This window comes from Labeo rohita, chromosome 8 (genome assembly GCF_022985175.1).
Source record: "Labeo rohita strain BAU-BD-2019 chromosome 8, IGBB_LRoh.1.0, whole genome shotgun sequence".
NCBI classification, from domain to species: Eukaryota; Metazoa; Chordata; class Actinopteri; order Cypriniformes; family Cyprinidae; genus Labeo; species Labeo rohita.
Window position 1 is genome coordinate 8714651 of NC_066876.1, and position 26008 is coordinate 8740658.

Here is a 26008-nt window from a genome sequence, read left to right on the forward strand (position 1 = left end):
GATGACATAATGACAAGAAACATCATCAGTAACTCTTAATCAGAATAGAGGAAAACAAGGAACAATGTTCAGGGTTTGGAAATGAATTAACCCCTAAAGCCCACATGACAACATCCCTAGAAACAGTTACTATGGCAGTGACTTTCTGAAGGAAAGAAGAACATAAAGAAACAGAAGGCAGACACAAAGAAAATAATGCAGGCACCAGAAGCAGAGAACAGAAGACACGGTTCATCCAGGTGGCTCCTATCAAGCAGTGGTTTATAAAGCTCACTAATTGCTCTATAAACTCCATCTTCTCTGTCAGGCGGCAGGGCTGACGACGGTTTAGATGGAGATCATTATCTCTATTAACATGAGTGATACAGAGCCTCTCTCAGACGGCGGGCCAGACTTTGAGCGTTAATTCAATGACTTGATGTTTTTCTGTAGTCATTTCTTTCCCATTCATCCTTCATGCTGCAGACCACACAGTCACATCTTGCCTCTGTTTGGACACATTCCCTCTTTTCACCGGGATGAAAGCATGGTTATGGCGAATTACTATTTATATTGTTCAGAATGTGTATTATTTCAAACTTCTAGACCATTTCAGGTCCCTCTGTTTTATATGTACACACTTTGATATACATGTCATAACATTTAACATGCTTCAAGCTTCTATGACTTGGATGTGAAGAATTTCATACATGAAAGAGTCCTTAAAACAAGGAAAATGGCTGTAAAAGAGATTAACTCCCACTCGCCATTAACTTGGACAGCCGAATATGATAACTAGTGGTGACTGTGGCGACTCAGTTTCGCGCTTTCTGGGGTTAGATTCAAATGTGGGAAGGGGGCTGAGGGCCGTAATATCTTCATGATGAGGTCCACAGCTTTAACGAGGTCCTAATGAATTCCAGATGCTTAATGAGTTTGATTCCTGGCTACAGTTAGACCATTTTCACACTCTTCATTAGAACAGAAGTGTGTGCTAGTATTGTCCAGCATGCTATGCACTCTGAGGCTACTTTATTAGGTAGCGCTGGTTACGACCACCGTGTGCACGGGAACAACCTGAACTCCTTGTGGAGTTGAAAATATGCCCTTGGCATTGTTCTCCTTTTCCATCTAACATAGTTTCTGACCACACAAATGCAAACGTCTCGGTTCACCTCGTTTACAACATGACGCTTTAGTCTGCTGGCAGTATTTACTTCTGAATGTGTAGACTGTAAAACAAGCTGCACGTTAGGGAAAAACTGCAATCCAGTTGCACACAAGTAGTCAGAACAGTGGAGTACTTCAGGTGGTATGTAAGATTAATATTCAAAACTTTTTCAATAAAAATGCAAAATATTATTCTGTAATGGTGGTTCTTGTCTATACACATGATTCTGGCTTTTATATACAGTTGAAGTCAAAAGTTTACATACACTTTGCTAAACCTGCAAAATGTCGATTATTTTACCAAAATAAGAGAGATCATACAAAATGCATGTTATTTGTTTTTATTTAATACTGACCTGAATAAGAAGAAATACGTACACATAAAAGACATTTACATAGTTGAATTTATAAAAACGACCCTGTTCAAAAGTTTGATTTGTTAATACTGTGCTGTTACTTTAATGATCCACAACTTTTTTTTTTGTTTTGTTTTGTTTTGTCCCTTGTTTGTCCTGAACAGTTACATTTTTCAGAAAATCCTTTAGGTCTCTCAAATTCTTTGGTTTTTCATAATTTTGTGAATTTTAACCCTTTCCAACAGTGACTGTATGATTTTAAGGTCCATCTTTTCACACTGAGGACAACTGAGGGACTCATATGCAACTATTACAGAAGGTTCAAATGCTCAATGATGCTTCAGAAGGAAACACAATGCATTAAGAGCCAGGGGGTGAAAACTTTTGGAATTTGAAGATCAGGGTAAATTTAACTTCTTTGTAAGTAACATGTAAGTATCTTCTGTAGCTTCTGAAGGGCAGTGCTAAATGGAAAAAAATATGATATTTAGGCAAAATAAAAAAAAATTCATTCTTCATTCTGTTCAAAAGTTCTCACCCCCCGGCTCTTAATACATTGCACTTCCGTCTGGAGCATCAGTGAACATTTGACCCTTCTGTAATAGTTGCATATGAGTCCCTCAGTTGTCCTCAGTGTGAAAAGATGAATCTCAAAATCATACAGTCATTGTTGGAAAGGGTTCAAATACACAAAAATGCCGGATTTTTCTGAAGAACAGCGGGCAGTTTAACTGTTTAGGACAAACAAGGAACTCATGAACAACTATCACTAAACAAAAAAACAGCTGTGGTTCATTCAGGTAACAAACACAGTATTAAGAATCAAGTGTATGTAAACTTTTGAACAGGGTCACAGTGGACTATATGTAAACATATTTTATGTGAAATATCTTATTCAAGTCAGTACTAAATAAAAAATAACATGCATTTTGTATGATCCCTCTTATGTTTGGTAAAATAATTAACATTTTGCAGATTCTGCAAGGTGTATGTAAACTTTTGATTTTAACTGTATTAAATCTAGTCTGTAAAAAAAAAAAAAAAGCCACTCTGTGGATGTTTTTGAGGTTACTGCAGCATTTAACGTTTTTAATCTTTATAAACTGTAGTCTGTGGAGGTCAGCTGTGTGTGAGCTGCGGGACCCAGCACAGCTGCTATCAACTACTGTATCATCCTAGATTCAAAAACACATGCAAACCATGTCTGCATGTAATCTGTTGCTGATATATGATGCATATCCTTAGATGATATTTTGGAATTTGGCTTAATTTTGATTTGATACAATGTTCCTTTCAGCTGCATAGTTGTCTTTACATGATTAAACATAATAACATTGTTGTGACACTATTGGGTCAGGACCATGTCGCTGTGTCTGAAGTAGAAACATGCAAACACATGCTTAGAATTTCTCTCTCATTGTCTCTGCTGAAGTGTTTGTCCACATGTGATGAACGTCTGTGTCTGATGTACTTTTAGTAAATGTGCGAATATGCGTGTCTATATGCCACATTCACACACAAATCGCACACATCTGAATGAGATCACAGTCATGTGCCTTGTATCCGCCTGTTGATGATGATCTTAATTAGTTTTTGAGATAGAAGGGCGTAGGGTGTGGATTTAAACAGAATCCTACAGCATACAGTATGTTAATCAGATAATCTCATCGGTTTTGACTTGTTTTTTTTTTTTGTTTTTTGTTTTTTGAATTTTTTTTTTGAATTTTTTTTGAATTTTCTGACAAACCTACTTTTCATACTTATGCCACTCGTCCAAATTATGCCAAATTTGGCATGCATCATCTAGATAAGTGACTCTCAACTTTTTTTGACACCCCATTGTCCATAATGATATTCAAAGGCCTGACACTCCTAGTTTCTGTAGATTAAACAGCTAATCCGCTCCTTTTTTAGCCAGGACAAGTCATGAAAATTAATTGATCTACTGAGAAAAAAAAAATTAAAAAATGTGGATATATTTAAAGGATTTTTTTTTTATTCCATTATTTTCCTGATATTATATTTAGAGCTTGGCATGACTGTAGAAATGCATATTGATTTAAAAAGAAAAAAAAAAATCAGATGTTTTATCTTATTTTAATACTTGTTTTGTCTAATTTTATTATTCTGAGGTCCCCTTAAAGGGATAGTTCTCACAAAAATTAAAATTACCCCCCAGTTTACTTATAATGTACACCCTCACCTTGCATACGACTTTCTTCTTTTAGATGAATACAATCACATTTATATTAAAAAATGTCCTGGCTCTTCCAAGCTTTATAGTGGCAGTGAGTGGCTGTTTTTTGAAATCCAATAAAGTGAATCCATCATAAAAGGTACTCCACATGCCTCCGGGGTTTAATAAAGGCCAGCTGAAGCAATTTGATGCATTTGTGTAAGAAAAATGCCCATTTTTAAAAAGTTATAAACCGCAATCTGTACCATTTAAGTTACCAATATGGACCCTTTGGGTACAAAGGTGTTTTGAAAAGTGGTTGAGAACCAGTGACCTAGAGACTTTATCTGTTTTTTAGTAGATGTATACATCTTCTAAATACACGTTTTACAAGTTTAATGAAACTCTGGTATGTCAGGATGATCTGAGGACACAAGCAAATGTAATACATTTCCAGAAGAGGTGGATCAATGAAATAACCAGGAAATCCTCATAACTCCTATTTTCCCATCTGTTGTCACCAGTGATTTATGAACATTTTTTTTCCTTTAAAAAAGTTGCTAATCATAGCCAGTAGAGAATATTCCCGTTCCCGCAGGGAGCACTGATTAATAAACGCTGAAATTCTTTTTAAGCCAGAATTCATTTCTCCATTCGTCTTGTGATGATCCTTCTCTGAGGTAAACGAATGTTACTTGCAGCCGGTGGTGATGTAATGCTCTCAAAGGCCTTGTTTTCCTCATTTTCATGTTTTTCATATCAGTGTGATGCAGCTTAGGGTTAAAGATCTGGGTGGGTGAACCAAAGTCTGTTGGTTCCATCCCTACACAGGTTCATAAGAGATTTTGTGAAACACCAATCTTGCATTGCTCCAATTAAACCATTCATATTTCAAAATAAAAAAAATGCTGACTACATCATTTATAAACCCTGATCACAGCAAGAGTTTTTCTCTTTACATCTCCACAAAGCTCTGCTGAAGTTTTGGCTGCGGCAAATGTACATTGGACCCCAGTGCCCAAACTCAAAGTGCACAGTGTTTATTTTTCCCCCCGCATGTGCTGAACTGCGTCTCTGATGCATATTCATGCCATATGCACCACACCAAAATGAATCATGCGGCAGGAAGCCCCAAACAGAATTGTTATGGCTTGCATGTGGGAGGGGAGTCATCATGCACACGTGTGTGCCGCGAGGGTGCTAAATCAAAAGCTCTGGCACAATGAGTGCGGTTTTTACATTATTATCCTAAACAAACCCATGGCACGTCACTATAAAAAAAACACTCACACAGTGAGTAGCTTTGGGTAATGAAACCATAATAAAAATCTGGCTAAATGTAGTCACAGGCAATCATGTGCACATTTTGGAATGGAAAAAGCAGACTGTATAAGAAGGGGGAGATGGACCACTCTGAGAAAAATAAATACAAGAACTTGTGAAGCTCAGTATAGCACCTGTATGTAAGGAAGGAAGAAAAAAAGAGCCAAACACCTTTTTCATGGCAACGAGGCTGGTCTTTTTTTTTTTTAACCGTACAGTGCTCAGCCACATTAGTTAGACCAGCCTGAAATGTTTTTGAAAAGAACCCCCACATTGTCTTAGAAGATGCTTAAAGGGAACCCGGGTATTAAGACTTGTATGGCTTAATATGACATAAATACATGAAATATGTAGTAGAAAACCCATGAAAGATTTACATTGTTTAAAAATCCACATTGATATATATATATATATTTTGGACTATGTGGGGCGACATTATTTTGATGACGTCAAACACTAGGGGAGCTACTGGCGCTACCTGTTGCTATTTTTACCATAACACAATTTGGAAAGTAAAATACTAATACGATGACCAACTGAAAGAGCTTACAGGTAACAATGGATATAAGTGTAGACTTAAACCAAATGCCAGACCATTGATTTTTTTTTTTTTTTTTTTTTTCCCCACAAGGAGTCTAAAAGTGAAATCCATGCTGAAAAACTCCTTCAGTGGCTACGGTGTCATGACAATCATTGGTGTGTTTACATCCTGCCAGGATTGCATCTAGCGTTTCTTGTCTCTGCCATTTGTAAGCTCTTTCAGTAGCTGTGGTCTACTAAAAGCCTCAAAGTCATCAGGGCTGAAGTGGAAAGAACAAAGACGCAGGTCTTTAGGAAGTTTTGTTCGTCCATAGGCATTCTTTTCTCCTCCTTTTCTCCTCTTCTTATCGCTATTAAAAAAGCAGTGAAGACTTACGCCGCTTCTCTTTGTTGCCCTTTGACTGAAAATTACAACAAAAAGCCAGTATTTATTTTTTGAGTTGTATTGTGGTAAAAATAGCAACAGGTAGCACCAGTAGCTCACCGAGTGCAACCATTTCACGTCATGGAAATAATAGCACCCCCCATAGTCCAAAATATGTATAAAACAATGCAGGTTTTTTAAATAACTTCAATCTTTTCTACTACATATTTCAGTAAGAGACATAATTTGTTATAATAAGCATACAAGTCTTAATACCTGGGGTTTACCTTTAAATAAATACTGAAACAGACAAAGGAAGGAAAAAAAACATTTAATTAATAAAAAAATTGAATTTATGAAAATGTAGTAATGAAAACATTTTCATTACAAACACATTCAATACATTTATGTATTTATCAAAATTACATTAGTGAAAAAAAAAAAAAAAAAAAAGAGTAAAATAATTAAAATTGTAACATTTATTTTTTAGCTTTGTTTTTTGTTTTTAATGGAAGATTAAATCATATTTTTAATCTAATAAAATAACTGGTAAAAACACAAGTATTGGTGTCTGAAAGCATAATAAAATTATTCAAAGTTGACAAACTAACATTGTGTGAAACTTTGTGTCTAAAACTGAAGCCTTGCAGCTCCCATGATGCAATGCTGATAGCAGGACTGAAACTGATATGAAGAGGACTAGAAACAAACTGTCCAAGAGCAATCTTGTGCTCAAGCATGATTTTCTCAGAAGAGACATGATATAATAGTTACCTTTACGCCTACATGTTTTTCAAAGTACCAAAACAAATTATGGTAACCATAGTTTTTATCAAAACACCATAGTTACTGAAGTTATTTTTAGTTATGGCTATTTTTCTACATTTAAGACATTGATTACTTGGTAACATGGTAGTAGACATCAGTGTCAAAAAAAAAAGAAGGAAAGAAATGAAACAAAGTGAAAATTGTTCTTAACATTGTTGAAAGATATAGTTTATAATTTGCACATGCATAAGTGACTATTGTATTTTGTGAATGCTGATTTTTCCATGTTTTTTAGAAAATGCTAAATTGTTAAATTATTTGTGCATGACCGTATTAATATTCATGAGCTAAGCGTCAACATTTTGAGTCATCACAGGCAAATCTGTGCACTCACCACTTTTAAAAACAAAGTGCCGCCCATGATCTTGTAGATAGTCTGGTGCGTGTGAATGTTTGTGTATGTGCACTGCTGTCCCGAGGATGTTTAGAGGTTCTGATTACAGTACGGATGAAAGCTAATCAGCCGCAATGACCTGTGCCAACCAGAGGAAAGACTTAAGTGTGTGTGTGTGTGTGTGTGTGTGTGTGTGTGTGTTTCGGCTTTGAGGAAAAGCCTGTGATTGCACATGGACTTCCTTTCCTTTCCTTCTCATAACCTCCGTCCAACACAAACACAGCTTACATCCTCACACACACAGGGCAAGAAGGGAATGCACCCTTTTCCCCAGTAAAACAACACTTCACCAACACTATAAATGGTCAAGGACAAAAGCGATTGACCTGTTTGGATTTACAGTGCGTTTCATTGGTCTCTGGACAGACAAGGTCGATTTCAAGTCAATTAATGGAATGGCAGAAGCCGTTTACCTTCGCTTCCTTCCACCCCCATGTCTGAGACTGTTTGTTTCTCCCATTTTGCTCTTGTTTGGGTTTGCCAGCATTCCTGGCGAGCTTGTCTAGATCTTAACTGCGTGCTGTTGATGGGTACTGCGTCTAGAAGCAGACGAGAGTTGTGCCAGCTCAGTGAGTTAGCGCTGCAGGCCCTAAGCGGCTCATTTGTGTCTAACACTATGTTTGGGGGGTAATCTTGTCATCTACATCTACCTAAGGCATTGAAAATTCTTTCTCTTTTCACCAGATCCAAGTTTTTTCCAGCTTCAATGACAATCAATCAATGACGTCTGGCTTGTGTGTGAAGTCTTCTGTCACTGTATTTTGACTGCGTTCCCTACAGGCTGTTATTGTAACTATTTTGCAGTATATTTGAGGTTTGTATATTTGAAAGCGTGCTTTCACACTTGATTCAAATGCTTGATCCGAACCCAAGTTTTAATTTGCTCCCTCTTACCAGTGTTTCCCACAGGATTTTTGAAAAATGTGTACATTTTAAAATAAAAAACATCAGTCTTGTGCACTGTGAGAGTTCAAGAGCTGCTGCTTCTTCTTCCTAAAGACCCGCGTCTTTGCTCTCTCCACTTTAGTCCTGATGAGACTGTTAGTAGACCACAGCTACTGAAAGAGCTTACAAATGGCAGAGACAAGAAACGCTAGATGCCATCTTGGTACGATGGATTTCACTCAATATCCGGGGGCGTTTTAGCATTTGGTTTAAGTCTATGCTTACATCCATTGCCACCTGTAAGCTCTTTCAGTAGCTGTGGTCTACTTTTATTTGCCCACAGGCTTCTTCCCTTTTCTCCTCTTCTTATCGCTAGGAAAGCAGTGAACACTTGCATCGCTTCTCTTGTTGCCTTTCGACTGAAAATTACAACCACAAGCCGCACAATGTGGCATTGTATCAGTATTTTATTTTCTGAGTTGTGTTTCGGTAAAAATAGCAAAAGGTAGCGCAACCATTTGATGTCATCAAAATAATGGCGCGCCCCATAGTCCAAAAATGTTTAAACGATGGATTATTTTAAATGATGTAAATCTTTCATGGTTTTTTTTTTACTACATATTTCATTAAGAAACATAATTTGCATTATTTTAAGCTATACAAGTCTTAACCCTCTGGGGTTAGTCTCACATCCTTTGTGCTCTATAGATAAATAGTACCTAAATCATGCATGTTGTTACAAAGTTTTTTTAACCAAATAACCGTGTTTTGCATGGGAATCTGAGCACCGCTTATATTCATTTTCGTCTTTTTTTAACTTCAGTGTTAAACTGTTTGTTCATTTCCTCATGGCAACCTTATATCAACACTCTAGGCTAGTTTACACTTGGCCCACGTCAGTTTGTGATGGAGAAGCCCTTGGCACTGGCCATTGCCAGAGATTTGTGCCTGTCTGTGTGTGAGGGGAAACTCCCTTACTGAATGCCAGGCTTGTCAGTTTGTGTTAAGAAATGGCAACATTAATTTCATTTAGGCTGACTCATTTGATTTAGGGTAGATTTGGTAAATTGAATATGGTTAACCTGATTGCTAACCAGTCATAAACGGCTGCTTTTGAATTATGTAACGAGGAAGAAACAAATGGATTGGGTTGATGGGATTAGACTTTGGGGGAAAGATAGTGACTGGTGTTTGCACTGTGATGTTGGAGTATTCAGACTGTTTTAACACATTTCTGTGAACTCGATGAATGCACTGGATGTGGTTAAAGCGCCAACTTTAATGCAAGTCTGTTTTATTGTCTGGTAAACACAGGTGTGCTTGTGGCATTAATCATGAAGAACTGATAAAAAGTGCCAATTGCATAATGCAAAAACAATACACATACATATATATCAGTAGACCATTTAAGACTTACCCACATGCACTGCAAATTGTGAAAATGATGAATGATAAAAATAGAAAGCAATCAAGTGTGAAAGCATTTGGACATACCCAAACTATGGACATACACATGCAAGTGCTTGTAAAGTTTTCCATGAAGTTCTTTTGAAAGCCTGAATGCTTTCAGTGCCATCCAGCAGAAGTTTAGACTACAGGAAACTTTTGTTTGGATCAAGGAAAATGGGCCCTTTCCTTCTTACGACTTATCCAAATAAACTGATTCATATTTTGTGTCAGAGAACAGTTGAGAGCGATGAGTGAGTCACTCATAAAACCATAACAATGCTTCAGGAAACGTTAAAGGATGGCAACATTGTGTTCTCCTTCATAAGACTGATGTTTTCCTTGTATATGACTCCCCCTAGTGGTCGGATTCTTAGTGTACACCTCTCTCCCTCCTCTTCTGCCCTTCTTTATAAAATCTTTAAGGGTAAGATATGTCACCTATACACAGTTTGTCACTAACATATGTTTAGAAAGGGCTTATACAGCTGTCTGGCAATTTTTTAATGGTTAAATTATATATAGGTTTTAAAAACAAACTTCAAAATACAAAAGGGAGGGATAGTTCACCCAAAAATGAAAATTCTGTCATTATTACTCTGTCATGTCATTGCAAACCCGTAAGACCTTCATTCATCATGCTAACACAAATTAAGTTATTTTTGATGAAATCCAAGAGCTTTCTGACCCTGCATACACAGCAACGCAACTGACACGTTCAAGGCCCAGAAAGGTAGTAAGGTCATCGTTAAAATAGTCCATGTTTCATCAGTGATTCAGCTGTAATTTTATGAAGCTATGAGAATGCTTTTTGTGTGCAAAGAAAACAAAAATAATGACTTTATTTAGCAATTTCTTCTTTTCTGTGTCATGAATGCGACACACATCCACGAGTAACACAATTTAAAGACACATTCATCAAAACAATATAATCAGAAGTGCCTTGTTTCCTTTATTTTGTGCAGTCACTGTTAATATAATGAACTTTTCTGGCTGCGTAAGAAAATGCAAATAGCAAATAAGACTCTGGAGTAATGCTGTTCATTAGTGCAATGCTTCCCAACCATGTTCCTGGAGGCCCCCTAACACTGCACATTTTGCATCTCTCTTTTGTCTGACACACCAATTTCAGGTCTTGGAGTCTCTACTAATCAGGTGTGTTTGATTAAGGGGAGACATGGAAAACATGCAGTGCTTGGGGGGCCTCCAGGAACGTGGTTGGGAACCACTGATTTTGTTTTTTTTTGCTTTTTTTGTATCCCTTTATTTGTTCATTTCTATTTAGAATGCAACTTTCCTCATGACTTGACTCGGAGCTTGCTGAAACTGGCACATCTTACCCCACTTCTCCTTATTCATAATTGCTAAATGTGTTCAGGGAATTTTGCAACATAGGCTCATTCGAAATTCCGCTCTATACATTTGAAAAACTCAAACTGTGAAACTGAAAAATCAACGATCCATTTTACACAAAGTATGATTTACAGGTACGCAGCTTTGATTAATAAAGCCTAATTTTCACACACTTAGTTGCTAGTATGTTTTAAAGGGTTACTTCACCCCAAAAATAAAAATTTTGTCATTAATCAATGTGTATGCCGGATATGCTGTTTTCGTTCAAATCAAAGTGTAAATACACAAAGAAAACATAACTGTGTGCTGCGGCTGACACAGAACGGCGTACGCAGTTTGCGTCCAGTGGATACTCTCCAAAATGGCGCTTCGCTGACGTGGAGGAGACGAATTGTTGGATAAAATCTTTTTTTTTTTTCTTGCTGTAAAAAAGTATTCTCGTCGCTTCATAAAATTAAGATTGAACCACTGACGGTAGATGGACTATTTTGACGATATCTTTCATACTTTTCTGGGTCTTGACAGTGGTATTTACCTGGAGTCAATGGGACAGTCAAAAGCCTCCCGGTTTTCATCCAAAATATCTTAAATTGAGTTCCAAAGACGAACGAAGCTTTTACGGGTTTGGAACGACATAGGGGTAAGTGATCAATGACAAAATGTTCATTTTGGGGTCGAGTAACCCTTTAACAATTTTAACATACTGCGTGATTTATAAACTGATTCTTTTAAACGTTGTCGTCACATATACAGCTTCATATGCATGAGCTTTCTAATTCAGTAGGTTTGCTCGGTAGCTCACGTGATATGGTGTTGCACTTGAGTGATCAAAAGCTCCGGTATGAACCCTGTGAAACTACGGTTTGACAAAAACGGCTCAAATCTGCATAAGGAAGTTAAAATATCACGGCAGCATCAACAAAAGTGTTTTTATATCACTTTTGCTTTTGTTAACACTATTGGGTGGGTTTAGGGTTGGGTTTGGTGTAGGGGATATTTCCAAAATGATAAAGCATCAACCTTTAGCGTCACTACCCAGATATTTGAATTCTGAACACATAATTACGGTGTTGCAGAACAAGTATATAGAGGCACGTACTTTGTAACATTCTCAGTTGATTTTGCTCAAGTGTTTGCCGCCAAAACTTTCCAGCAGTGAAACTGATCGTCACAGCAGCTGATAATTGCTGCAAGTGAGCGGAAATGCTCTTGGCTGCACTTTTTGTGAAATTTGATTGACTGGAGCCAAAAAGCCCCAGGTGGAAGTTGTCATTTGGAGCTGGCCTGGGAACAGCCGCCTCTATTTAGTTCAGCTGGTGTCAGAAGAGCTGCCCAGGACAACATCCATCAGCATTAGGGCCAAACATCTGTTAGCATACCTTCCCCATCACTCTCATCTCTTTCCCAACAGTTCCAGTAGATATGCACGGCCATCAGGAACTCCCAAGACCAGCACGAAACACTCTCCGCACAGCTGCTCCTCATGTAAATGCGGAATGAATGTGAAATCGATTGTATGCGCAGTCTCTGTGGCCAAGAATCCTGCTAAGATCACAGTCAAAGATAATCTGGTCACTCAGAACAGCTGAGATGATGACAGATCTGCATACTTCCAGCTTTAGTCAGAATTAGGAATCAGTTTTTCATCTTTTGTCCTGATGTATGAGGAAAGCCATGAGGTGTTGGGAGTGTGTCTCATAGTCTAAGCATTTGACAATCACTTTCTTTCCCTGTCTTTGTCTCCCTGTCTTTGTTCTGTGTCCACAATTATTATTTTTGGAAGTCATTTAAAAGTTCTCAAGAGTTTATCAAATCACGTTACATGAGGGAACCCTGGGGAATGTGTCTGTACAAAGTCTGTTTCTCTCAGATCTGAACACGTTTCTGTTATTTTTGACCCTTGTATTTGTTTATTTTCTCTTATCGGCTAATGCAGCAATTTCCAGGACATTCTGTAGAAGTCATCTTTTTTTCACTTTTTTTTTTAATATGAGATCTGCTTATTATCCAGGCAGTAGCACTTTTTTTTGTCATGAAATAGGAATATCACATGGATTTTGGTATAGTGTGATTCATGGTGTGGACTTTTGGTATTGCGTTTGGAGTTGGTGTTTGGTACTGAAGGTAAAATAATAATATTATGGTTAAATATTATACATTTCTTCTGAAATAAATTGATTATATACTGGTTTGGTAATGACGCCTATAAAGCTAAGCTTACATTTTGATATAAAATTCTTATTAAAGTTGGCAAGACATGAAAAATCACCTATTTTCTTAATGCATGTTTTGATTTACTTTTACTCGATCTTGTTTATAGTCACATAGACTTAATTTCTGGAAATTACAGTAAAAACTATAAGTCACACCAGGTCAAAATTCGTGGTTGAGAGGAAAAAAAGTTGCATTTAGAAATAATACAAATGCTATAAGCACGTATTTTGGTTCCTCTCGCACCAGTAAGGACATTTAAATTTAATGGTATACAGAACAGGAATGAAGAGTGTCAGTATAAAACATACATTATAGTGCCGTTCATTATAAACAATATTAATTATAAGCACCAAGTCTTAAATTCTCTAACGAAGCTGAAACTACAAGCATGTGTGAAATATGCTACTGTATATAAATAAAGCTGTGCTCACGTACCTCTCACAAATTCAATTATATGAGATATAATATAAGCCAAGCCTAAGCCTACAATTCGGATAACAAATGCTACTTGTATTTAAAAAAAATTGAATACCTCAGTCCTCAACATTTCATGATCTTTTATTTAAATGACAGACGTCTGTCTTGTGATGTGTATGCTGTACTTCTCCAATCATTTAATCCACTTAAACCCTGCCCCTTTCATACAGACTCATCTGCCTTAATCCAATCAACATCCAACAAATAGAAGTCCCTGCCCTGTATTTTTTTTCTTTCAGCAATCAATTTCTCTCAGATTTACATCACAATACACAAGAAAACATCACTCGCTACTTCTGTTTCATCACAACTTTAAAGTGACAGGACTACAACTGGAACTACAGCAGGAAAGCATGGCGGGCTGCTTATAGGGCAGTGATTGTCACAAATGGGCAGGAGTTTTTATCTACAATGACGTCATAGTAGGAAGAAATCTGGAATGGCATGTTCTGAGAGACTGTTTATGATTTATTTGGATTATGAAAAAATGGGTGGGTGGATTGAAGCAGTTAAGTTCATTTGTTGCTGAATGGTCTATACAATTGATGAAAACCACTTTCTGTTGTTGGTTACACATTGCACTCCAAAATATTTGGATTTTTTTTTTTTTTTTTAAGGGTGGCAATATTTCTGGCCTTTGGACTGTGCTCACACACATATGCAAGGTTGCTCAACCCCAGACAATCTCTAAGCAACTGCAGGTGCCTCAGCATGGGGTATGAGACAGTGGGAAGATCCTGGGATTTTTCAGACATCTGTGCATGCAGACTCTCACATATTTAGGGTTGATACAGCTAACGCTGCAGACTGCATTATTCTGACACTCTGAAGCTGATGACGTCTTCTGTTTTGTGTGTTCTCTAGGAGATCTCTTCCATGGATTTCCGCAGTAACTCAGTGTCCAGTCGGACTCCAACTCCACCAGGACGATACTCTCCACACAGCCCCATCGACCGAGAAGTGCCTATTTCCCCTCGACGCAGGTGCGTACATAGACATTTACCTTTAATAGATGCGGCTTCTGTTGTCATATTTTTAACAAAATTAAAGAAGTTCACTTCCAGAACAAAAATTTGCTGATAATGTACTCCACTTGTCATTCAAGATGTTCATGTCTTTCTTTCTTCAGTCGATAAGAAATTGTTTTTTGAGGAAAACATTTTAGGAATTATCCCCATATACTGGACTTTAATGGTGCCCCTAAATTTGAACTTCCAAAATGCAGTTTAAATGCAGCTTCAGAGTGCTCTACACGATCCCAGCCGAGGAATAAGGGTCTTATCTAGCAAAACGATCTGCCATTTTCTAAACAAATTGAAACAACAAACGCACGTTTTGTTTGTTCTCTGCAAAGCGCATACATAGTCTGTGTAATCCGGGTCTATACAGTTAGGGTATGTTGAGAAACTCCCATCTTATTTTCCTCTCCAACTTCAAAATCATCCTACGTTGCTGCAGAAGTACCGACCCAGTGTTTACAAAGTGAACATGCAAAGATGATCAAACGTCCTTTTACAAAAAAAAAGCAAAACAGCGATGTAGGATGATTTTGAAGTTGGAGAAGAAAGCGAGATGGGAGTTTTTTTGACATACCCCAACTGTATTGACCCGGATTACACAGATTATGCATGCACATTGCAAAGAATAGACAATATGAGTGTTTGAGGTTAAAAAGTATATAAACTGTCAATTTGTTTAAAAAATGACAAATCGTTTCACTAGATAAGACCCTTCTTCCTCGCCTGGGATCGTTTAGAGCACTTTGAAGCTGCATTTTGGAAGTTCGAACTTGGGCGCACCATTGAAGTCCACTATATGGAGAACATTCCTGAAAAATTTTCCTGAAGAAACATAATTTCTTTACGACTGAAGAAAGAAAGACATGAACATCTTGGATGACAAAGGAGTGAGTAAATTATCTGTAAATTTTTGTTCTGGAAGTGAACTTCTCCTTTAATTGCATATTTGTAAAATATGCAAGCAAACTACATACCATATTTAAGAAAAGTCCTAAAATGGAAATAATTTCTGTTATTATATGTTTAATTTTGTTATTGTGGCAGACGAGATAATGAATAGACAAAAAGTTGTTCTAGAGAACATACAAACATAAGAAAGTTAAGTCTGGTGACATGATTAATTGCTTGAGGTTTTTATTATATTTATTTTTTTAAATATTAGTGGCACTATAATTAATGCATTTAAATGAACAGCCCTGCGGTTAGGGTTATTTCCGTACAGCTGTGAGATTCTGTAATGTGAAGTCATTTAGATTCTGTTTTTTTTACCCGTTCTCAGAACAGATTTATTTTGGCTTTTTATGTCAGATGTCTAAATGAGTCATAACATGGTTGGTGTCCCAAAAATGTTTCTTTTTTTCTTTTCTCTTTTCTTCTTTTCTTTTTTCTCTCACTTTGTCTTGCTTTCTAGAAAAGGATTATATCATTTCTGCCTCTAATTTCTGCACCCTTCTCCCTCTTCTACACACCCATGACCCCACCTCCTTTTTGCTCAGCCAATAAGAAAATATCAAACTGAGTAGCCACACCCCTTTCCTGCTGTCGACCAATAGGAGGCAGCCTGAACTCACACCTTTCAGACTGAAACTCTCAACTTTCTATGTCTCGTCAAGACTCGACAGAGGTGTGTGTGTGTTTGCTGTAGTTTTGGATGAGTGTATGTGTGTGTGCAGTTGTCACCGTAGGCTCTGTTGTTGTGCCAACAAGAGTTGAACTAGTTGGATAGGAATTGGTCTTTGTTTGCTCTTGAGGTAAGTCCAAACTATTCAGGCATCTTCCTTGAACTTCCAAAGCAATGACAGACTAGTTCGCAGGGGGAGAAGAAATATCGTAATGTGAGCCTAGCGCTGCTCTCTGTTCTCAGTGCTGTAATGTAATGATGCTGTCGACTGTTTTCACTGCTCCATCTGAAGCCTGTTTAGCAAGATTGTAATCATAGCTCAGCTGTGAGGGGGGTTGAAGATTGATGAAAAGTTCTTTCTATGCATGTTTTAATACTTTGTTGTCTTAACCATGAACTGGACATTTCATAGGGATAAACATGCATCTCCACCGGAGCACGAGGGGACCACCTTGTCCTTTGACAAGGGGCTCACTATGGTCCTCTATGGTATAACCCACTCTTTAAGTATTGGTGGAGGCGGTGCACCCATAAAAATGTTGTCCTGGGTCCCGTGAATTGAGGCGACAACCCTGCGGGGAACTGAGAGGTGCTGGGAGAGTTTTAAGGGGAAACTCAAACTCTCAGTCTGGTTTCAATTTGAAGCATGTCTCATTGAACAGCCTGCGCACAGATAGTGAACATGCCATTTTTTTTGGAGATTTACAGTGTCTTTTTTTTCAGTAATGGCTTTTCCAAATGCTTCTTACTTCTAATTTTCTCTCATATCTTGGACATGTTTCAGAAATGCACTTTTTGTCCTGTACACTCTCAAACAATTCGTGACAGCTATGACATGCTTGCTGTCAAGTGGGTTTCTGGTGACAACCACACCCAGAAACTTAATAAATGCTCAATCTCTGATTGTGTAATTTTCTGCCTCTGTTTTACGTCTGTTCTACAATCACTTCTTGTCTGGTCAACAGTTCTTTGATAGTTTTGGCTGTTTGGTTAATCATCTCTCAGCCCATGTCGTGGCCTTTGTACACAGCAGAAATCCTGATAGCATTTGTTTTGACAACAACCTCACAAGGCCACTGTGTCAAAAAGAATCTGTAAATGTTTTCCTCATGACGAGCAGTTACATTGGGTCAATCCAATCCACTGACACCTTAAATTCATCATCGGTTGGTTTGTTTGTCAGTCCTGAAGTGCGCTCGCTCAGAAAGTAAAAGCTTCACCTCACATTCCACCTCTTTGTGCTCTAAATTCAATACTTGATGTAGTGTAATAATTTTTTTTTTTTAAAAAGAACTCTCTTATGCTCACCAAGGCTACATTTATTTGCAGCCTTGTACAGTAAAAGTACAGTAAAACAGTAATACTGTGAAATATTATTACCATTTAAAAGAACAGATTTCTACTAGAATATATTTTATTACGTAATTTATTTCTGTGATGCAAAGCTGAATTTTCAGCATCATTGATCCAGTCTTCACTGTCATATGATCCTTCAGAAATCATTCTGATATGCTGATTTGCTGCTCAAGAAATATTTCTTGTTATTATCAGTGTTGTGCTTCGGGATTCTTTAATAAATAGAAAGTTAAAACAACAGCATTTATTTACAACATAAATCTGTTGTAACAAATTACTTTACTGTCACTTTTAATTAATTTAGAGTATTAAATATAATGTGTAAAACAACAACTTACTGACTCCAACTTTTGAACAATAGTGAACAAATGTGTGTGTGGTTAAAATGTTAATTACTCTCATATGTCTGTATTTTTCCTCCAGGCTGTATGGCAATGGCCCAATAGGTGGAAAGCATTAATAGGATGCTTGTGTGTGAGAAAGCTATGTGTTTATGATAGTGCATAAAAATGCAGCTGTTAACCTCTCGCTGGACGCTACTGTAACTGCACCCTAATCAGCTTATTAACCCTGCCGTTAAAAAAACAAAAAAACTGTGTTTTTCACATATTCTACCTCCAGTCTTTTCCTACAGTCAGTACAGTCTGCTAATTGTTGTGTTCAGAGAGAGTAGGGCCAACCACAGGAGCAAGGGAAGAACAATGGAGGGAAAAATATGGAAAATAGTAATATTCTGGATGGAAATATCATTTTTCTGAGATTTACCAGGCAGAGATGACTTGAATCCACATTATAGGTTAGTCACTATAGTTAGTACAGAGATCTTAGCTATCCATGAAGAGGAGAGGCATTGTGTACAGCTAATTTTTCGTTTTTCCTTCATGTGTAATACCTCTTTTATTTACTCAAAATAACATAGCAGACATTATCCAACATAGGGAGTTGCAGTGAGAGGATAAGGCTATTCAAACATCTGATTTCATGAATAATTTTTTTACTTTTGCCTTAAAGGCGTCTGTAATCATATCTGTTATTGTACTACAAAACCAGGACTGATCCCTCTATAATATTACACTAGTGTGGGTACATATTTTTTAAATAATCCATAGATGGAAGTAGTGTATTAACTGAGGCACTTTAAGGGATAGTTTACCCAAAAATAAAAATTATATAAAAAAAAATGTTCTGGCTCTTCCAAGCTTTATGATGGCGGTAAATGGCTTTTGAGATTTTGAAGTTCAATAAAGTGCATCAATCCATCATAAAAAGTACTATACATGGCTCCAAATTACTCCAGTTAGTGGAAGCTAGAGATTACGGTTCATAAAGTTTTAAAAATGGTTATTTTTCTTAAATAAACACATGAAATTGCTTTAGAACGCCTTTATATGCACTTATTGGACTTCAAAATTTTAACATCCATTCACTGCCATTATAAAGCTTCAAAGAGCCAGGACATTTTTTTTTTTTTTTTTAACTCTGATTGTTTTCGTCTGAAAGAAGAGTCATATACACAGTAGCATTTGGCTTAATTTTTGGGTGAACTATCCCTTTAATTTTTACTACAGTGATAGACATCACTTTTAGGTTGTGTTTTCTGCTATGAGTGTCAAGTGTTTAAAGTGGTGTCGTGTTTAAAGTGGTGTCAAGTGAACTTTTTCTCTCTCTTTCAGTTCGGACTTTGCAATGCAGAAGTTTGACAGAGACTCAGAGGTGTACAAGATGATTCAGGAGAACAAAGAATCGCGTGCGGCTCCCCGCCAATCCAGCACCTTCAAGATGCTGCAGGAGGTGCTGGAGGCTGATGAGAAAGGTGAGACTCGCATATTTCTTTTTAGTTTTGTCTAATAATAAGGTTTGTAAGTCAACCAAAATATCTGTTTCTATACCTGTCTATATAGGATTTTCTAGACATGCAAAAATTGTCTTGTTTTCAGAAAAAAAAAACAGTCAAAATTAAGTGAGTTTTTGGACATTTTGGGTGCAAAAAAATTCTAAATACTAAGAAAATTGCCTTTAAAATAGCAATGCATATTACTAATCAAAAATTAAGTTTTAATATATGTATGGTAAATGACCTTCATGGAACATGATCTTTACTTAATATCCTAATGATTTTTGGCATAAAAGAAAAATCGATCATTTTGACCCATACAGTGTATTTTTGGCTATTGCTACAAATATAGCAGTGCTAGTTAAGGCTGGTTTTGTGGTTCAGGGTCACATATTTTTATAAGCATAAATTGAAAACTTCTACAGATAAAGGTGGGCTGTGGACTTGGAAATGAAAGGATGTTGCTCCAGGCACTAAATGTTTCATCTTTTGGTGTGTAATTTCCCTCATTTCACAGAGGCCGCCATTCGGTTTCCAAGCAAGTTGTCGCCAAGCCCCTCCAAGACCACGTCCTCTGTTGCCGGTGTGCAGAAATACCACACCTGTGAAAAATGCAGCACCAGTATTGTGTAAGATAAAACGCCCAAATCCCTCAGTCTCTGCATACACTTCACAGTATGTCTTCTGCACAGGCATGCTGGGATTGCCTAAGCGGTTAATGAGCCAGTAACCTGATAAAAGTGTTGTGTGTGTGATGCTAAGCCTTCAGGAAAGAGTTGTTCTTATCATCTCTTTGCATTTATTTAAGTTGACGATTGAGTACAATTGAGACAAAATCTCTGTGGTTAATTTGTTCGTATTATATTACCCTGTGAGAATTACACATCAACACCTTCATTACATGAGATAAACACTTAGGGGTGTGTCTGTTTTGACAAACCTTTGACCAAACTGGCTGCTTCAAAAACTAGTGAGCTGCCTACCCAGACAGCACTTTAAAGCATTTTAGACACCAGAACATTGTTTTGAAAGGTACCGCCTTTTGAATCTATTTTACTTCAGTACTGTTTAAAAAGCATTCCACGATGCACCTCATAAGTTTGCTGACAGAATAAACCGAACAAGAGAGAAGTATATGAGAACTATGATTAATTTGTCACTGCACAAAGCTGTTTCATAGTTTTAGATGCTAATCTAGCCTCATACGCATTTGCGGAGAAGGCAAACTATAAAAATGGAGTTTAATTTGGAAAGCTACATGTTCGACTGTACACATTAAACATTTATTTTAGAAGAGTACTTTAGAACCTCTGTTAATAGTAGTGGAATCTATTGTGTGTCAGTTCTTTGATACGTCACGTGTCGAGCGCTATTTGTGTAGCATACAATGTTGCTGCCTGTGTAGAGCATACCAAATCAGTCACTGTAGATTCTATTACAGTTAAGATGCTGCCTTGAGGCTGAAATACACTACACAACCTATGCAGTTTTGAAAACACTAGGCATCACATACCATACTTTCGACTTCGTAATTGGTTACAGAGAAACACTAGAAATCATACACCTAACTTTACACTAAAGTACACTTAAAGGCTTTTAAGTTGTTCCCAAACACAACAACACAACACAACACAAGGAGAAGTCCACTTCCAGAACAACAGTTCACAAATAATTTACTCACCCCCTTGTCATCTAAGCGTTTCAGGATTTTTCTTCATATAATGGACTTCAATTGTGCCCTTCCTCCCAACCGAGGAAGAAGGGTCTTATCTAGCGAAACGATCTGTCATTTTTTTTCGGAAAATAAAAATGTGTATACTTTTTAAGCAAAAAAGGTCGTGTAGCACAGGTTCTGGTATCCACGTTCACGACGCTACGTAATACTGAATCAGGTCGAAAGGTCAGGCCGAATGTAGGTGGAACCACAGACCCAGTGTTTACAAAGTGAACGTGCAAAGACTAACAAAGTGCAAGTAAGTCAAACGCTGTTTGCAAACAAAAAGATACAACAATGTCAGATGATTCTGAAGTTGTAGGAGGAAATAAGATGGAGTTTTTTGCCATACTCTACCTTTTTTAGCCAAAGTACACAGACGATGAACTTAGACGTGATTCGTAGCAGTGATGGGAAGTTCGGATCATTTTACAGACTCAGACCTTTGAGTCTCGTTCAGCAAAATGAACGAATCTTTTTTCGAGTCATTTCGTTCATTTTAGCAAAATCAGCATCACGTGACAGCCCCATAAGATGAACGAACGACTCGAAAAACCCGAAGACTCGAAACAGGTGAACTAATTCCAGTACAGAACCTAATAGGATGTTGCGCATGCGCGACTGAATGAATCACTCCCCCGAGACGACTCGTTCTTCCTGAGTCACATTAAAGATTCGTTCTAAATTAACGAATTGTTCAAGAATGACCTGTGGACGCACATCCGAGAGCCTGTGCTACACGAGCTTTTGTGCTTTAAAAGTATAAAAAAAAATATTTTTTGAAAAAAATGACCGATCGTTTCATTAGATAAGACGCTTCTTTCTCGGCTGGGATCATTTAGAGCCCTTTGAAGCTGCATTTAAACTACATTTTCAAGTTCAAAATCGGGGCACCAGTGAAGTCTATTATATGGAGAAAAATCCTGAAGTGCTTTCCTCAAAAACCATAATTTCTTTACGACTGAAGACAGAAAGACATGAACATCTTGGATGACAAGGGTGAGTAAATTATTTGTAAATTGTTGTTCTGGAAGTGGACTTCTCCTTTAAAGTGACAGTTCACCCAAAAATGAAAATTACCCCATGATTTAACTCACCCTCAAGTGATTCTAGGTATATATGATGACTTTTTTCAGACGAATACAGTTGGATTTTTATTTAAAAATTTCCTGGCTGCTCCAAGCTTTATAATGGCATGAATAGCTGGTGAGATTTTAAAGTCCAATAAAGTAGTTAATAATAATAATTTTGTGAATAAGCACAATCTTTTCACGCAATTCAAAAAACAACATAATCTTTTTGCTTAATTCAGCCAATGTCAGAAAACAGTCGAGCTAAGCAAGTAGTAGTAGTAGTACTAACAAAAAAGAAAAGATGAACAGATGAGCCAAATCAATTGAGCCATTTATGCTGGAACCTCTCTGATTAATTCAAACTCATGACTTCGATCATTCATTTCAAGTGATTCACTAGCAAAAACCAGATCACATTAAAAGAGCCCATTCATTTTTGAATTCCAGCATCGCTGCTTTTCGAGACTCTGAATCAGTTAAACCATTGTGTCACAAAATGATTTTGAAGCGCACCAATTGGATAGCGAATTATTTGTTTCAGATCAGGACTTTAAATCGCCTATCGCAAATCATTTAGAGGGTTTGTGAATCATTTTGCAAACTGAATAATTCAAATAAAATGGTTTGTGATACACGATTTGAAGTCCCAATCTAAATCAAATGATTCACGATATGCAAAGTTCCAATGTAAGTCAAATGATTCGCAGTCCATGCTATAAGTCATTTGATTTAGATCAGAACTGCGGAACGGGTTCGCAAATCTGTTGCTTAAGAACAGAACTTTGGTGTGGGTTCGCATATCATTTGTTTCATAACAGGATTTCGCAGCGATTTTGCAAATCGTTTATTCTGTTTTTTTTTTTTCTTAAACCATAGAAAACATCAAACCATTAAGGCAGTACAGTTATAAAAGCAAAACATAAAAAAAGAAGAAAGTATCAACAAATACAAATCCATTAAGAAAATTAAACGGGATTTTACAATAATAAAAGTGTAGTATTCTTTGTAATACTTTAGTAGTAATACTTAGCATGTGCTTCATTATTATTATTATTTTTTTTTTGTTTGTTTTTGTTTTAGTATATTTTTAGCTCTTTTTTTTTTTTTTTAAATGGAAGCCATAAGTGAGATGTCTGATTAAAGTCTGTAAAAATCTAAAAAGCAGTGATTGAAAAGTCATTGAAATTCCTGGAATTACCTGTATGAACCCTGTTACACAAATGCATTGATTTGTTTCAGAAGGCCTTTATTAACCCTCCAGAGCTGTGTGGAGCACTTTTTATGATGGATGGATGCACTTTTTTGGACTTCAAAATCTCAACACCCATTCACTGCCATTATAAAGCTTGGAAGAGCCAGGACATTTTTTTTTTTTTTAATATATATAACTCAGATTGTATTCGGCGGAAAGAAGAAAATCATATACACCTAGAATGTCTTAAGGGTGAATAAATCATGGGGTAATTTTCATTTTTGGATGAACTCTCTTTAAGCAGAAAGTGCATGTCTCAAGCATGCTAGAAGATGCTTGACACACAAAAGCAATGCATTCTAAAATAGTCTTAAAATATGAAAAATGTTTCATGTCCTCCAATTGGATGGAATCACAGTCTGAAGGTAAAAATGGTCTGTGTCATGATTTTCTGTGAAATCTGTCAAGTCAGATGGCCTGAAGTCTGCCTTTCAGCAACTATGGTTGACTCTTCTGCACTGTAAATAGGCAAAAATGTGGGCAAATGTTGTGTTGTATTCCAGCCTTTAGAAGATAAAGGAGCTCATTAGGGTTTTGAAACCAAGCTGTTGTGTTCAATGACTTTAACAGTCCTATATCTCCTTCCTCTTTCAGCACACAGGCCGTGAGGATCACAGACGATCGCTTCCGTCACCCAGAGTGCTACACTTGTACAGAATGCGGCCTCAACCTAAAGATGCGTGGCCACTTCTGGGTGGAGGACAAAATGTACTGCGAGAAACACGCCAGAGAAAGATACCAGGGTCCCGGGAGTAACTACCGCTACGTTGTGTCCCCAAACCACTGAGACACCCAATCAACCGCCCCCCCTGACGCCACTTCCAACTCCTCTGGTTGGCTGCGAGTATAAAGGGAGAAGATGCTGATGTCATTGCCATGTTGTCCAGTGGGAGCCAAATAGAGCATTTGGCATATTGTCACTTGAAGCTTTGGGACCCAGCACAGTTGTGTCTTCTCCTCCAGTTATTATACACCCCTCGAATTGAGACTATAAGCTTTGATCTGTTGGATTTGAAAGGGGGCGTCTGCATTATAGTGTGCTATTTCTATATTACAGTTGAATTTCTACATTTGCCTGCCACTTCCACATGTTGTATTATGCTTTGAAAATGGCTTGTTTTTCAATAGACATTTAACTTGGGTTTATCTTAAATAGTTTTTTTTTTGGCTGAAATTTGTAGAGCTCTTCCATATACATGCACCAAGTGGGCATCAGCAGCGCTAATGCACACAGGACTGGTTTCCTTAGTGTATTTCTGTGTGAATAGTTGCAAACAGCTTTAATTTCAGTTTGCACTTGTTAATGAAGGGTTTAATGATTACTTGGAAGTGATTCTTAGTTTGATGTATATTTCTCCCTTCATAAAAGAAACTATTATCCACAAGTCCTCCATCCACACAGAAGCACGCATTTACACCTCTGCATAGTTTATTTGCCATTTGCATTGTATTAAATAAGGGATATCTAAGAAATTATGATATTTGTGTGTAAATATGTTTGTTTTTCACCTTAAACTGTATGTGGACTGAGCGGAGGGTTTTGCACGCACTTGTTTGTGTTCAGGGTTGCATGTTTCATTTTGACTGCATTGTGTATTTTCGGGTGGAAGATGTTTGATCGTGCTCAGATACGCCGGTGTTTCCTGTGAATGCAAGAGAAAGGAGTATCAGAGCGAAAGATTTGAAACATCTGTGCATAAAATACGTCAGATGAATCGTGAATCCTCACATTGTGTTTGTAGGGTTGCCTCTCTTTACCTTTTCCGTTTCAAATAAAAAAACTTTATGATTATCAGTGGATATTTGGATAAATTGTGAGTTGTCTGTTTTGCTGTGTTACTGTGTTTTAAGTCCCATATTATTTTTCAATTTTGCACGCATCACATCTGTTCACTTCAGGAGGCCTTTATTGACCCCCTGGAGCTGTGTGAGGCACTTTTTATTACAGATGGATGCACTTTATTGACTTTTTTTGGACTGATGAAGAGAAACGCCCATCTATGCCGTTCTAAAGTGCCAGGATAAATTTTAATATTACTCTGACTGCATTCATCTGAAAGAAGGAAGTCATATACACCTAGGATGCATGGAGGGTGAGTAAATAATACGCTACAGTAGTGTTGGGTCCTATCGTCAGCCTGTGAGATTGCCGATACATGATATTATAGTGCTAATTTATTTAATTATTTTACATACTTAGTTTCTTTGCCCGAAACCAGCTCCAGCATAAGGTTAAAAGCAGCCTAACATGAACATTATCAAAGAACATCATCACTGATCAGCCTAGCCTATTCTAGTGCAAGTTTATGCATTTTTTTAGAAAACTTGCGTTATAAGTAAAGCTATTTATACAGGCTATTTACACATCTCTAAAATTAGGCTAATCCCCCACCTCGTCGCTACCCACCCCCCGACAATAAGAATTTCCGTAGGTGGGACTTATTTTAATAATATTCTAATGGACCGTGTTGTGACATCATTGCATATGGAAAACAAATGTTGTAGTTCTTGAAAAGAGATTTTTTAAAAACAAAATATCTTCCTTTGGAGTGGACTTTGAGAATTGTAACTTTGTAGGTCTTTTTTATGCCCAAACATTACACACACTAACTAAAATTCAAAAGTGAAAAAGTG

At 37.2% G+C, this 26008-nt stretch overlaps 1 protein-coding gene across 2 annotated transcripts in view; it reads left to right on the top strand.

Annotated features, from left to right (window-relative positions):
* The window catches only part of pdlim2 (PDZ and LIM domain 2 (mystique)), an 82592-nt gene extending 57418 nt beyond the window's left edge, over positions 1-25174 (top strand). For both annotated transcript variants that reach the window (XM_051117013.1, XM_051117014.1), the window contains exons 7-10: positions 14370-14488; positions 19175-19314; positions 19853-19964; positions 23969-25174. In XM_051117013.1, coding sequence (XP_050972970.1) covers positions 14370-14488; positions 19175-19314; positions 19853-19964; positions 23969-24161 — 564 coding nt within the window. In that variant the 3' untranslated portion in view covers positions 24162-25174. The remainder of the gene's footprint in view (positions 1-14369; positions 14489-19174; positions 19315-19852; positions 19965-23968) is intronic.
* Positions 25175-26008: the final 834 nt, after the last annotated feature.